The sequence below is a fragment of the Dendrobium catenatum genome, unplaced genomic scaffold (assembly GCF_001605985.2).
Source record: "Dendrobium catenatum unplaced genomic scaffold, ASM160598v2 fragScaff_scaffold_1220, whole genome shotgun sequence".
NCBI lineage: Eukaryota > Viridiplantae > Streptophyta > Magnoliopsida > Asparagales > Orchidaceae > Dendrobium > Dendrobium catenatum.
Window position 1 is genome coordinate 557,931 of NW_021319682.1, and position 13,138 is coordinate 571,068.

At 37.1% G+C, this 13,138-nt stretch overlaps 1 protein-coding gene across 5 annotated transcripts in view; it reads left to right on the plus strand.

The window, feature by feature from the left end:
• The first annotated feature begins 414 nt into the window (after window positions 1-414).
• LOC110101127 (glutamate dehydrogenase 1, mitochondrial) overlaps window positions 415-13,138 on the plus strand; it is a 29,644-nt gene continuing 16,920 nt past the window's right edge. Inside the window, exons 1-5 of one of the 5 annotated variants that reach the window (XM_020828916.2) lie at window positions 415-844; window positions 953-1,024; window positions 11,627-11,676; window positions 11,791-11,917; window positions 12,506-12,619. In XM_020828916.2, coding sequence (XP_020684575.1) covers window positions 11,810-11,917; window positions 12,506-12,619 — 222 coding nt within the window. In that variant the 5' untranslated portion in view covers window positions 415-844; window positions 953-1,024; window positions 11,627-11,676; window positions 11,791-11,809. Of the gene's footprint in view, window positions 855-952; window positions 1,025-11,626; window positions 11,677-11,790; window positions 11,918-12,505; window positions 12,620-13,138 lie in introns of all 5 variants that reach the window. The other 4 variants (XM_028699163.1, XM_028699161.1, XM_028699160.1 and 1 more) reach the window with 4 other exon arrangements.

Here is a 13,138-nt window from a genome sequence, read left to right on the forward strand (position 1 = left end):
TTGTTCAATGAGGGTTTCAACTTCTATTTGTTAAAAGTGAAGCTATTTGAGTTGAAAGGAGCTTGAGTATAATTCTCTAAGAAAATAAAAAAAGAGATATATTGACCCAAAAATATTGGAGCACAAAAAAATTAGAGGGATTTAAATATATACCACAAAATTCAAATGTTATGTATAACATTCAAAATTTTTATTTATTTATATAATGCTCAAATATCAAAGTTATATTAAAAATATTAATAATTTTAATTTGTTTAAAATAAAATATATATTTATTATGCATGTATTTATTATTATATAGATAATTAAATAATATATAAAAAATGTGATAATTTTAATATTAGATATAAATAAAAAATTTATGATATTTATGTAAATCTCCAAACAGTTATTAGTTGGAATGTGTACTCAAATAGTCTCCCGCGGTCCTCATAAAAAAACCAGATGTCTTCGAGATCTCGCTGCGTTCATGCGGGTCTTCCATGGCGGAGAATTGCTCGGGTAGGCGAGGGCCTCGAGGTGACGGCTTCTCGCGGGAGTGGGTACTTAGCTGGATCCACCTCGCCAAGTTCTAGAGCTAGGGTTATGATTATAGCCGTCCTCAGTCATTATCCACGCCAGATTGTTCGTCAGAAATTAATGGGAGCTGATTCCTCCATCTGCGTAGGGCCCGAGCAGACATTGGGTTACAAGAAAAGGATAAAAATGGGTCTTGGATTCGAATCTGCGACTCATTGGAATGAATTCCATAATTCATTCCTTCTTTAAATTCACCTCTTCTGCTCGGTCGTAGCTTACCATAACAATTATGAGATAGGAAGAGAACAGGTCTTTTTTTCTTCTGGTAATTTTTGGTTGGTCTCACCAGAGCGAATCTCCTGATGGAAAATTTAAATGTTTTTCTTTTTTAAATTATCTCGAATGAATACTGAATTTACGTTCTTGATTCTAGGGCTTTATTTCGAGATTTATTGTGGGAGATTGGATAAGAGGCCTGCGGCTTGCCACAGTTGTAGACTTGCAGGTATGGCTCCTCTGGGTCCTCTTTGAATAATTTAAGTTCCCATGGTCAGCTGGTTATCTTGCGTTGTATGCCTATTCATGTGGACGTCATCCATTTGATCACTCCTAAATTATGATGATTCATGGTTGTGTGAATTCTGTTGATTGGCTGGAAATATATGCGAAATTCTGTATCATGCCGCTTTGATCTCGATGCTCTATGCTTAGTTTGGTTTTTTGCTTTTGTGGTTGAGTTATTCTTCCACATCTTTTCTTCATTTAAGGTTGCTGAAATCAGAGCTTGGATTTCGTACTGGGTTGCAGTAAAGATTAGATTTTCATATGAATGGATAGGTCTGAAAATTTTTTGATGGTATGTGGTGGAATATAGAAGGGGCTGTTTGACAATAGGATTTATGTAGGATTTGAGTAGGATTTATGTTAAATCCTGCCAAACAGGATGTTATGTCATAGCTCAACATGATAGGACTTGTCCTGGTCAGATTGGGTTGTGACAAGCTTTTGTACGTTACTCGTCAGTATCTTTATGCCATAATCATCCACCAATAGATATGATTTTAGAGGTGGCCCCTACACATTCAAGTGGTGACCACCACGTAGCACTTTGTCCCATACAAGGTTCAAGAGGTGGCTCCCATGGTGTAGAACTTTGTCTTGCATGATACTTAGTTCCTATGTTCCGGCAGGTGTATTGCTCTAATACCATTTGTAACAACCCAAGCTCTAAACTATCGAGATATTGCCCGTTTTAGCTTAAGAGTCTCACGATTTTGGTCTGTTGGCTAACTTCTCAGGAGGTCACCCATCCTATGATTTCTCAGAGATGAGCCTGCTTAACTGCAGAGTTTCTTAATAAATTTTCAACAATTACACCAAAATGAGCCTTGATGTTTAAGAGTTTATTTTCTTTTTACGTAAGGGGTTTCACATGTGAACACTAGGTAAATCTCACGGCGGAATAAATCCTCCATTTACTCTTTTTGCTATAAATCCTGGACTTACTAAATCTTGGACTTCGACAGATTTACGGGATTGGGCCGAGAAGCATGCGAAAGGGAGAAAGATAGTTATCTTCATAGCAAGTGAGTTCCCATCATTATTTTCGATTCAACATGAAGAACATCATCGAAATGTCAAGAATTCTGATCTGAAAGGAGCAGAACATCATTGAAGGAGCCGAATAAGAGAATCGTTGCAGCAAACTCGAACAACAACACAGAAAGGAGCTGAAGTAGCAACTTGTGCAAAGTAATACCTCACATGAAGCAATGATGTCGAACAACAATGATGAAATAGAGTGAAAGCAAACCCTAGACGCCTCCTAAGCTATTGGGAAGAATTAAATTAATTTTATTTTCTTAATTAGAAATTAGTCTAATTAATTTAATTAATATAATTTAAAATATAAATAACTAATAAGAGAATTAACTATATAAATTACTATTAATAATTTTTTAGCAAGAGAAAACTTAAATAAATAAATAAATAATTATAGTATACTAATTAATTAAAATTTTATTAAAATAACACTTAAAATAATTAATAGTATAAGTAGTAATTAAATAATTAATTATTTCAAAAAAATAATAAAATAATTAATTATATAATTTTCAGTGTAGTTAGTAATCAAATATTAATTAGAACAATATCTAAATGAATAATTAGATAATTAATTTTGTCATTAATAATTAAATCATTACTTATGTTATTTGATAGAGTCAACTTCTAATTATTTTATTTCTAATTATAATTTATTGATGGTAATTAAAATTAGAATTAATTAGCAATTCTTATTTAAAAATACTAATTAAATTTGAATTTTTATTGAACTAAGCACCTTAAATCCTAACTTACTTGTCAAACAGTTTCACAGGATTTAACGAGATTTAATAAATATCTTGCCAAATAGTTTTTAGGATTTAACGCACTCAAGATTTACTAAATTCAAATTTACAGGATTTACTAAATCCTACTAAAGTTAAATCCTACTTGTTGCCAAACAACCTCAAAATTTGGTAGGAGAAACTTTGCTTAATTTCATAGTTGCATATGATCGTGCTAAACTCCCATACTTGCTTGGGTCTAGAGAATCAAGTCACCGTCTGAGCTTGAACCAGATTTAGCAAGTTACCAATCTAAAAATCAAACTGGTATTCACCAATGTTGAAGTTACCCAAAGCCATAAGTTGCCTCAAAGTTTTGGTCTCCCATAGAAAACTTATGTCTAGAGATTAGCATATTGAAGTCGTACATAATTTATAAGTAGCTTTCACAAAGATCTCAGCTACTTTTTCAAGAGTACTTTCCTGCCAATTAAGGATGCTTGCTTATCAATCATAGGAACTTGCCAATGGAATTTTATATAATACATTATAGAGAACTTGCCTTTAACATACAATTTGACAAAAGTCATTGAACTCTGGGATAACATCTGGCCTTGTATATCCTGTTTACTACGTCCTTCATTGAAGTTGTTGTTTTTATTGTTGTTTCATAAATTTTTTTAATGTTATCTTAAACCAAATTGATAAATAATAGGTTAGTGGATTAAGTCAACACATGCTTATATTATTTTTTTCACATACTTTTGAAACTGAAATTTAAGTGATTCATAGATCTTCTCTCTCTAGATCTTTATCTTTTAGGCTTGAATTGTGATTTATAGTAAGGTGATGGTGTCACCTATGAACATATTTGGATCTAACTCCTAAAAGGTGTGGTGGGTGTTGGCGATATTGATGATAAGAGGCCAAGACATGAAATACCATGACAAAAGGGTGTTAGATCTCCTCAAGTATAAAAATCAAGATTTTGTAATCCACTGACATAATGATAGTAAAATTTTGATGTTGCCCACAGATAGATTTGCATTCAACATCATAAAAGGTGTGATGAGCATGAACGATGCCAGGGACAATAATTCAAGCCATGAAACTTAACAGTGAAAGAAAGAGATCTCTGCAAGTAGAACAATAAGATTATGTAACTACTAGGCAACTCATTCATATGGAAGACCATTTTATGAGAATAGTTCAGGAAAATTTGGAGCTATTTCCATGAATTGGTCCTCGTTTTGAGGCTCTTCAAACCAACTCTCTGATTCATAAACATTAACCAAGCCTAAGAGCCATTGCCTTTACTTCAATTTTTGCTTAAACTTATCTCTCAGAATAAGCAACACTAAAACACTTTGTCTTTGACCAAACTCAAATGCATTCTCTGTCAAAATCATAGAGGATCAGCCACAGGGTTATCAATTTGGGTTGGTTGTTTGGTTCGTGTCTGACTTGTAAAATATTTGACTCAAACCTGACTCAACTAACTTAAACTCATCCCGTTTGGCTTATTTATCATATAAATTCTGTAATTTTAAGATCAATATGACACATGGTGATCTTTCATGTCTTTGATACATAGTACATAGTGTTTTTTTTTTTAAATTTTGACACTCAATATAGGTCATGTTAGCGACTTTGATTCTATCATTTGGTGGAAGAATATGAACCACCTTAATTATTTCATCTCATTTCAAAATAAATTTATACTTGAATTAAATTTGAAATGAGCCTTGAGGTCTTTGGCTTATTGAGTTTTCTTTGCTCTTTGTTTCTTCACTCTTAATGTCATGTTGTTAGTGAGACATCAAATACTAGATAATGTAGTTGCTTATAGCTCTGTGCCTGAAAAGGAAGAAAGTTGATTCTTCTTCCCAATCCTCAATGGTGGCTACTTCTAGCAAAATCATGAGGGTTCTGATAGAAAACACTTGTAGATCTCAAGCATTTTCTATCAATCTTCAAAAAATAGCTAGCTTCTTCACAAAAATTTGCACAAAATCATGAAAATAATAGATAATTTGTATTATTTGATGAAATGGAAGCAGAAAAATAGCAAGATACCGTTGATCCTCAATTTGAGAGGGGGATCTATCTCTTCCAAATCTCTAGACGTCGCTAGAGCCCAAAAGAAAATCTAAGTCGAAGAGATCAAATTTCGCCCAAATTCAAGATGCCCTAACCCTAGGAAAACAAACTATTTAATGCATACAAATCAAAAAGAAATCTCTAAACAATCACTACATTCAATTTCCCTCCTAACTCCTTTAACAAAACTTCCTAAAACAGCTTACGCACGCCGTGCATGCATTCGGTGCCTACAGGAGGCAGATGATAACACTTGGGCTGGTCCCGTCAGATCGGCTGGATCGGTCCGATGCACCGGTCTAACAATACTCCCCTCGCATAGATCCACCTTGTCCGCAAGGTAGAAAGACGACACTCTCCTCTATTCCTTCTTCATCACAAACGGTAAGAACCTGAAGAGTTCGGTCCTTACACCTGTACCCCGGCGTATACCTCTTGTCACATCTGAAACAGAGCCCCTTCACTCTCTTCTCCTGTAATTCTATCTCTGTAAGCTTCTTAAAGTTGTCCCCAGATTTTCCTTCAGTAGTCTTCTCCTTTGAAGTCCCCCTAAGAGTACACGGTATTGGCTCCTTGGGTGCCGAAAAGGTGGTGGTCATCCTGTATGAGCCTACTGAGCTACTGCCTCCAGTTTCTATCTCTAGGTGCCTCTAATCCTCCACCAACTGAGCTAGTTCCATAGCCTCTCTCAAGTCACGAGGCCTCATTACTCTAACCGCTGCCCAGATCTCTGGTGTCAGTCCTTTCATGAAATTTTCCTTTAGCACTATCTCAGGAAGGCAGTCTAATCGGCTATTAAGGTACTTGAATATCTCCCGATACTCCATCACTGAACCCTCATGTGTTAAGGCAAAGAATTGCTCATAGAAGTCTCCTCCCATACCATTTTGAAAATGTTATACCAAACAGTCCTTGAACTCTCTCTAACTCCGTATGGGTTGTCGCATGTCCCTCCACTGATACCAAGACAAAGCATTCCCTTTTGAACATAGGCCCGCCACCGTTAGTCTCTCCTCCTCTGTCAACCCATTGATGGTGAAATATCCTTCTACCTTGTAGATCCACTCGTGCGCATCCTTCCCCCCAAAGATTGACATCTTCAGTTTCCTTACCCTCGGGCCACACCTATTTCCACAAAATCTTCCATAACCCCCATTCCTCGAAGTGGTGGTGCTCCCCAATTGTCAAGATCTTTCCTCCGGTGATCATCATCCTCTCTCCAAAATCCCCTCTTCTTCTTTCAAAATTAGCACCTCTACGATCGAAATTATCCCCTCCTTACAAATTCAGCACCCCTACATGGCGCGCCAATGCTTATCTCCTCCCTAGAAAGTGGTTCTAGAGGAGGCATTCCGTATTCTTCTTCCAGGATCTCCACTTATGGATTTTTCCTTCCCCTAAACATGTTAGGGTTCTCATCTCTTCCATTGTCGCTGGTAGTTTCCTTTGCTTTCGATGTCACCAGTTTGGTTTTGGCTTCAAGAAATTTCCTCAACATGTCTTCCACCATGTCTAGCTTTTCCTCCATCCTTTCGTTGACGGATGCAATTTGATTTTAAAAATCAACAATCTTCTCCTCAAAATATGCTTTGAGTTGCCCAAGTTCTCCCTCCAAAACTTCCGCTTTCCTTCCGGCCATTGGTTCCCCTTCGATCGACATGCTATGATATCAATTTGATAGGAAACACTTGTAGATCTCAAGTATTTCCTATCAATCTTCGGAAAACAGCGAGCTTCTTCACAAAAATCAGCACAAAACCACAAAAAACAGTAGATAATTTGTATTATTTGATGAAATAGAAATGTGATCCTCAATTCGAGAGGAGGATTGATCTTTTCCTAAATCTCTAGATGCCGCTAGAGCCCCCCCCCAAAAAAACCCTAAATCTAAGAGATCAAATTTCAGCAAAATTCAAGATGCCCTAACCGTACGAAAAGTCGAAAACAAACTATTTAATGCATATAAATCAAAAGGAAATATCTAAACAATAGCTACATTAATATTTCCCTCCTAACTCCCTCAAAAAAATATACTAAAACAGTTTACGCACGCTGTGCGTGCGTTCGGTGCCTACAGGAGGCAGAGAAATTTGCCTCTGTTAGCACGTGGGCTGGTCCTGTCGGACCGGCTGGATCGGTCCAATGGACCGGTCTAATAATACTCCCCTCCCAAAGATCCATCTTGTACGCAAGGTGGAAAGATGACACCCTCCATTCCTTCTTTATCGCAAATGGTAAGAACCTGAAGAGTTCGGTCCTTACACATGTGCCCTGGCGTATACCTCTTGTCACGTCTGAAACAGAGCCCCTTTCGCACTCTTCTCCTGTAATTCAGTCTCTGTAAGCATCTTGAAGTTGTCCCCAGGTCTTCCTCCGGTAGTCTTCTCCTTCAAAGTCTCCCTAAGTGTACCCGGTGTTGGCTCATTAGGTGCCAAAAAGGTGTTGGTCATTCTGTACGAGCCTATTGAACTATTGCTTTCAGTTTCTTTCTCCAGGTGCCTCTGATCCTCCACCAACTAAGCTAGTTCCATAGCCTCTCCCAAGTCATGAGGCCTCATTACTCTAACCACTGCCCGGATCTCTGGTGTCAGTCCCTTCATGAAATTTTCCTCTAGCACTATCTCAAGAAGGCAGTCCAATCGGCTGGCAAGATTCTCGAATATCTTTCGGTACTCCATCACCGAACCCTCATGTGTCAAGGCTAAGAACTGCTCGTAGAAGTCTCCTCCCCTGCCAGTTTGGAAATGTTCTACCAAACAATCCTTGAACTTTCTCCAACTCCGAATGGGTCGTCACATGTCCCTCCACTTATACCAAGACAAAGCCTTCCCTTTCAAATATAGGCTTGCCGTCGTCAGTCTCCCTTCCTTTGTCAACCCATTGACGGCGAAATATCTTTCTACCTTGTAGATCCACCCGTGCGCATCCTCCCCCTCAAAGATTGGCATCTTCAGTTTCCTCACTCTTGGGTCACACTTGTTTCCCCAAAATCTTCCATAGCCCCTCATTCCTCGAAGAGGAGGTGCTCCCCAATTGTCAAGATTTTCCCTTCGGCGATCATACTCAAACCCTCCATCAAAATCCCCTCTTCTTCTTTCAAAATCAGCACCCCGGTGATCGAAATCATCCCCTCTACTTACAAATCAGCACCCCTACCTGGCGCGCCAATGCTCATCTCCTCCCTAGAAAGTGGTTCTAGAGGAGGCATTCCGTATTCTCCCTCCAGGATCTCTACTTATGAATTTTCTCTTCTCCAAAACGTGTTAGGGGTCTCATCTCTTCCATTACTTCCGGTAGTTTTCTTTGCTTCCGATGTCACCGGTTTGATTTTGGCTTCAAGAAATTTCCTCAACATGTCTTCCACCATGGTGAATGTTTCCTCCATCCTTTCATTGACGGATGCAATTTGATTTTGAAAATCAACAATCTTCTCATCAAAATCTGCTTTTGAGCTGACAAAGTTCTTCCTCCAAAACTTCCACTTTCCTTCCGACCATTAGTTCCCCTTCGTTTGACATGCTATGATACCAATTTGATAGGAAACACTTATAAATCTCAAGTATTCCCTATCAATCTTCGAAAAACAACGAGCTTCTTCACAAAAATTCGCACAAAACCACGAAAACAGTAGATAATTTGTATTTTTTAATGAAATAGAAGCAGAAAAATAGCAAGATATAGTTGATCCTCAATTTGTGAGGAGGATCGATCTCTCCCAAATCTCTAGACGCCGCTAGAGCCTAAAAGAAAACCTAAATTCAAGAGATCTTAAATTTTAGCCAAATTAAAGATGCTCTAACCCTAGGAAAACAAACTATTTAATGCTTTCAAATCAAAAGAAAATCTCTAAACAATCCCTAAATTCAAATTTTCCTCCTAACTTCAAAAAAACTTCCTAAAATAGCTTATACATGCCATGCGTGCATTTGATGCGTACAGGAGGCGGAGAAATCGCCTCTGTTAGCGTCTGGGCCGGTCTCGTCGGACTGGCTGGACCGGTCTAACAGGTTCCTATTTGAACGACATCATCGGACGATATCACTTTTATGGGTATTCTAGAAATTATAATGTTGGCATCATAAACTTGCTTTATTGCTACCCTCGTCCATATTGTTGCCTTTATCTTCGAATTCTATGAAGTTGGAAGAACCAAGGGTTTTAGTGTTAAATGTGATTGTTCCGCCAATAATAGTGATGTCAAAGAATCCTTTGAAGTTTAATTTTCCTATTTCTTAGGGTGAGGGCCTCTATCTCAATTGGCTCTTCCATCATTCCTTTGGTTGCAAGATTTGAGGTTTTATCAGGCAAGTTCTTAGCATTTCCTCCAAAAGTCTATCTACAGACTTTGGACTTTTGTCCTGGATGTTGGGAAGAGTGCAAGAACAAAGGTTGCTAGCTTTTCTGGATTGTGGAATCTGTTGGATAGAATCTGGTGCAAAAACTGCAAGTTGTCGAAGAGTCTTCACCCAAAATCTGCCACTGGAGCCACCTCCTGTTACTGAAAATTGCTGGACTGCTCCAACAGGACACAACTCACAAGTGAAGCGCTAGAGAATCTAGGCAAACCATTTTGACAAGATCTTGAATCCCGCTTGCTTCCCCCCTCACTCCCCTTATAAAAAAACCTAGGGAATCTATGAAAACTATTTTTTGGCAAGAGCTTGAACCATTTGCTCCCCCTCCCCCCAACAAAAAAAAACCCTCCTAACCACTTCACGATTGGTTCGACGTGACATTCTGCTTGTTTTGGCGTCCCTCACCCATGAATTACTTCATATGCCCTCTTAAATTAACTTCTTGATTAGGGCTTTTAGTTGCTAACATTCATTGATAAGATGGTTGTAGTCATCATGATAGAGGCATAATTTAGTATTATTTATCTTAGAAGATGATGCCCTTGCAAGATTGGGCCACGTAAAGAACTTTTATGCTTCTGATAATGACCATGAAAATTGTGAGAGGAAAATTAATGACAATAATGAACTACAACACTCGGGTGCGCATGATTGTCATGCTTTCTAAGTGTATCTTCATCAATGGTAAAGTTCAATTGGTTTATACTTAGTTATACTATTTTCACTTGATTATCCTTTTTCTATTATGGTAGAGGGTTGGCCAAAATAGATGGAGGAATGAACATCACAATATTCTCTTTGGTATTCACATATTTCAGCCTTTTATAGTAACTTCGTGTCTTTGAAGGGTTGTTTGCCACAACGAGTATGAATAGACTTTTCTTGAGCTTGAGAATCAATGTAACCTTGGCCATAGATGGATTCGATTATTTGACTTCACGTGTCACTCAAGCGAATTTTGTTACATAATTCATTAGCAACTTCTTTTGCTCTTGCTTTATGCAAAGGGGGTTCTTTGAGCTCTTTAATTGATGTTAAGTGCTTGAGATTTATGTGAAGATGTATTATGGAGTCATGAGGAAGCAATGCTATTAGTAAGCAATTTTTGAGAACACTCTAATAGAATCTTTGGGTGTTATCAAGAACATTTGACTCTATGTAGACTACCATGCTAACATCACGTCTTTGAATATTATCATGTGCCTGATAAAATCAATGTGTCCTTTGTATATATCCAATTGAGTCAGATTTCTATATTGACACATGGTCTATTTTCACCACTTATCCTGTCAGTTGAGAACTTGTACGAGAAGCCTAATTTCCCACGTCTTCTTCCTGCAGACATGCAACCCTTTGCATGCCATCTACACATTTGCAGAGTATCCATAACTAGTCCTTACTAACTCTTGTGGTTTTTGTAGTGAAGATGTTTGGAATGCTGTCTCATTGTTTACTTGTCGCTTTCTGATTAAGTGTAACCTATCCTTCCCTATGAAAGGACTGTTCTTCATTGGCGCTTTCCATTGTTGAAAGCATCGATTGCTTTTTTTTCCTATTGTTGTGATTCCTTAGAAATTACCAACTCATCTAAGAGATGAATGATTCTCTATTGGATGCCATACAATGGGTGGGTTTCTATTGTTATTATTAGCTTAATGCAACTTTAAATTTGAGCCTTTTATGCCCACAGATGCTCGCTATATGATGTGCGAGGATAGATGCTCTATCATTTTAAAGGGTAGTAATCTATCTCTCACATAATATTATAGTAAACAAAATAGAAAAACTGAAAATAATATTAAAAAGTTCATTTCTACATGTATTTTACATGCGAAATCCATAAAATATTCTGGAAAAATCAGTAATAATAAATGTTTTGAATTTTATGATGTTAAAAGATGACATCATGAAAATCGCAATATTTTCTTATTCGATCAAAATTATCAGGTGGGTAAAGATTGAGAAACTATTGATTCATCTGATGACTATGAAATTAGCTTTTTGTTCTTGGATTTTTCTTGCTAATAAATGAGTCGAGTGTGAATAATGTTTCTTGAACTTTAATGTGCTTCGATGAGACTTGTTTTCGATTTGATACTTTAAGTACCAAGCTCTACAAAGCCCCTAACTTCCTTAGGTTTAGCTGTTTACTCACTTTGTTGGAAGATAAATCCATAACACACGTGATGAGCGTGGTAATTACTGTGATTTATTGTAAAAAGGGTTAGGTTTCATTGATATTTTTTTGCACGCCTCTCATGTACTATACTCGTCCTTCTTCCAATTAAAATTACTTGTTTCCTGATTGAGATCTTTTCATTAAAGGCTTTGATCTTTAGAGAGGAAAGAAGGGGACTGGGCAAGAGTAGTAGAAGGTAAGTATCAAAAGCTTCGAGTAAGCAACACGCTGTCATAGTGTGCAAGTGTTGTCATGCAAAGGTTAATGACTTTTTTGTTTAGCATTTAATTCTCATCCATTTTTTTTTAAGGTCTACTTGCTAAACAAAGATGAACGCATTAGCTGCGACAAGTAGAAATTTCAAGAAAGCGGCCAAACTGCTGGGTTTGGACACGAAGCTGGAAAAGAGTTTGCTCATCCCTTTTCGAGAGATCAAGGTGAGGCAGCTAAAAAAGCTGAATCATGTTAGTTTTCCCAAAATCACCACTCGCCTCCCGAGTTGGTTTGCTTATTTACAAGTTAGTTGGCCAGATATTGATTTGTTGAACTTTTCTTGTAAACCCTTAGAATAAGCATACATTTCTCATTCTGTTCAGATTTTTTTGTACCCTTTTTATCAAATTAGGGGCTATGGAATGTCTTCTGTTCAGAATGTTTCTTTTTAGGAGCCATTTGTCGTCATTTCATTCTTTATAATAGTCTGATTCTAGCCTCACATACCAGTCAGTTCATGTCTCACTATTTTGTATTTTCAGAACCAATTTTTTGTTTTCTCAAGGCCAACTTGCGTTTTTTATATTTCTTGACAGCTCAAAATGAAAATATATAAATGGACTTGATCTACTCATCAGATTATTATGTTTCACAGTAATAGTTTTTGTTTAACTCTTTAACCTAGGTGCATTTCATCAATCCATTGTTTTTTTTTTTTTAATGTTGAAAATTTTGTCATGTTTTCCATTATATTACGTAACTATATTGTTTGTTTTCATGCTTCTTAAGCAATATTAATAACTTTTTTACAGGTTGAGTGCACAATCCCCAAAGATGATGGTACCTTGGCATCTTTTGTGGGATTCAGGGTGCAACATGACAATGCTAGAGGTCCTATGAAGGGTGGAATCAGATACCATCCTGAGGTGTGCTTATGATTCTTTTAACTTTCTCTCTCGGTTGAAATATTCTTGTTGATCATAAGCAAGAACAATCACTGTATATTTTATTGGCTATTATCTTCAATTATCATATACAAATATAATACCTTAAGGCGAGGCTCATGATCCAGACTTTACAATAGAATTATGATTCGCTGTTAGAATTAAAGCTGCCTGTTATGTCCGGATTTATATGCTCTCTACTTATTATATTAATTTCACTTTGCACTATGATGAAGAGGCATATTAGTGTTAATCTAAAAATAATGATGACTGTTGCGCAAGAATCTCCTACAAGGAGTCATACTGTTAGCAAGTATCTTTACTTGCTATGTTGCACGAGAACAATAAATAAATAGAATGAGTGGAAAGCTATAATGCTTTTACAGCCGCAAGGTCTATGTGGGTGCGGCTTAACGCTGTATTGATCTAGGTATTTCTGTCTGTCCCAAAAGTCTTAATTTTTAACAATTTACTTCATTTAAAACATGTTTTTTTTAATAT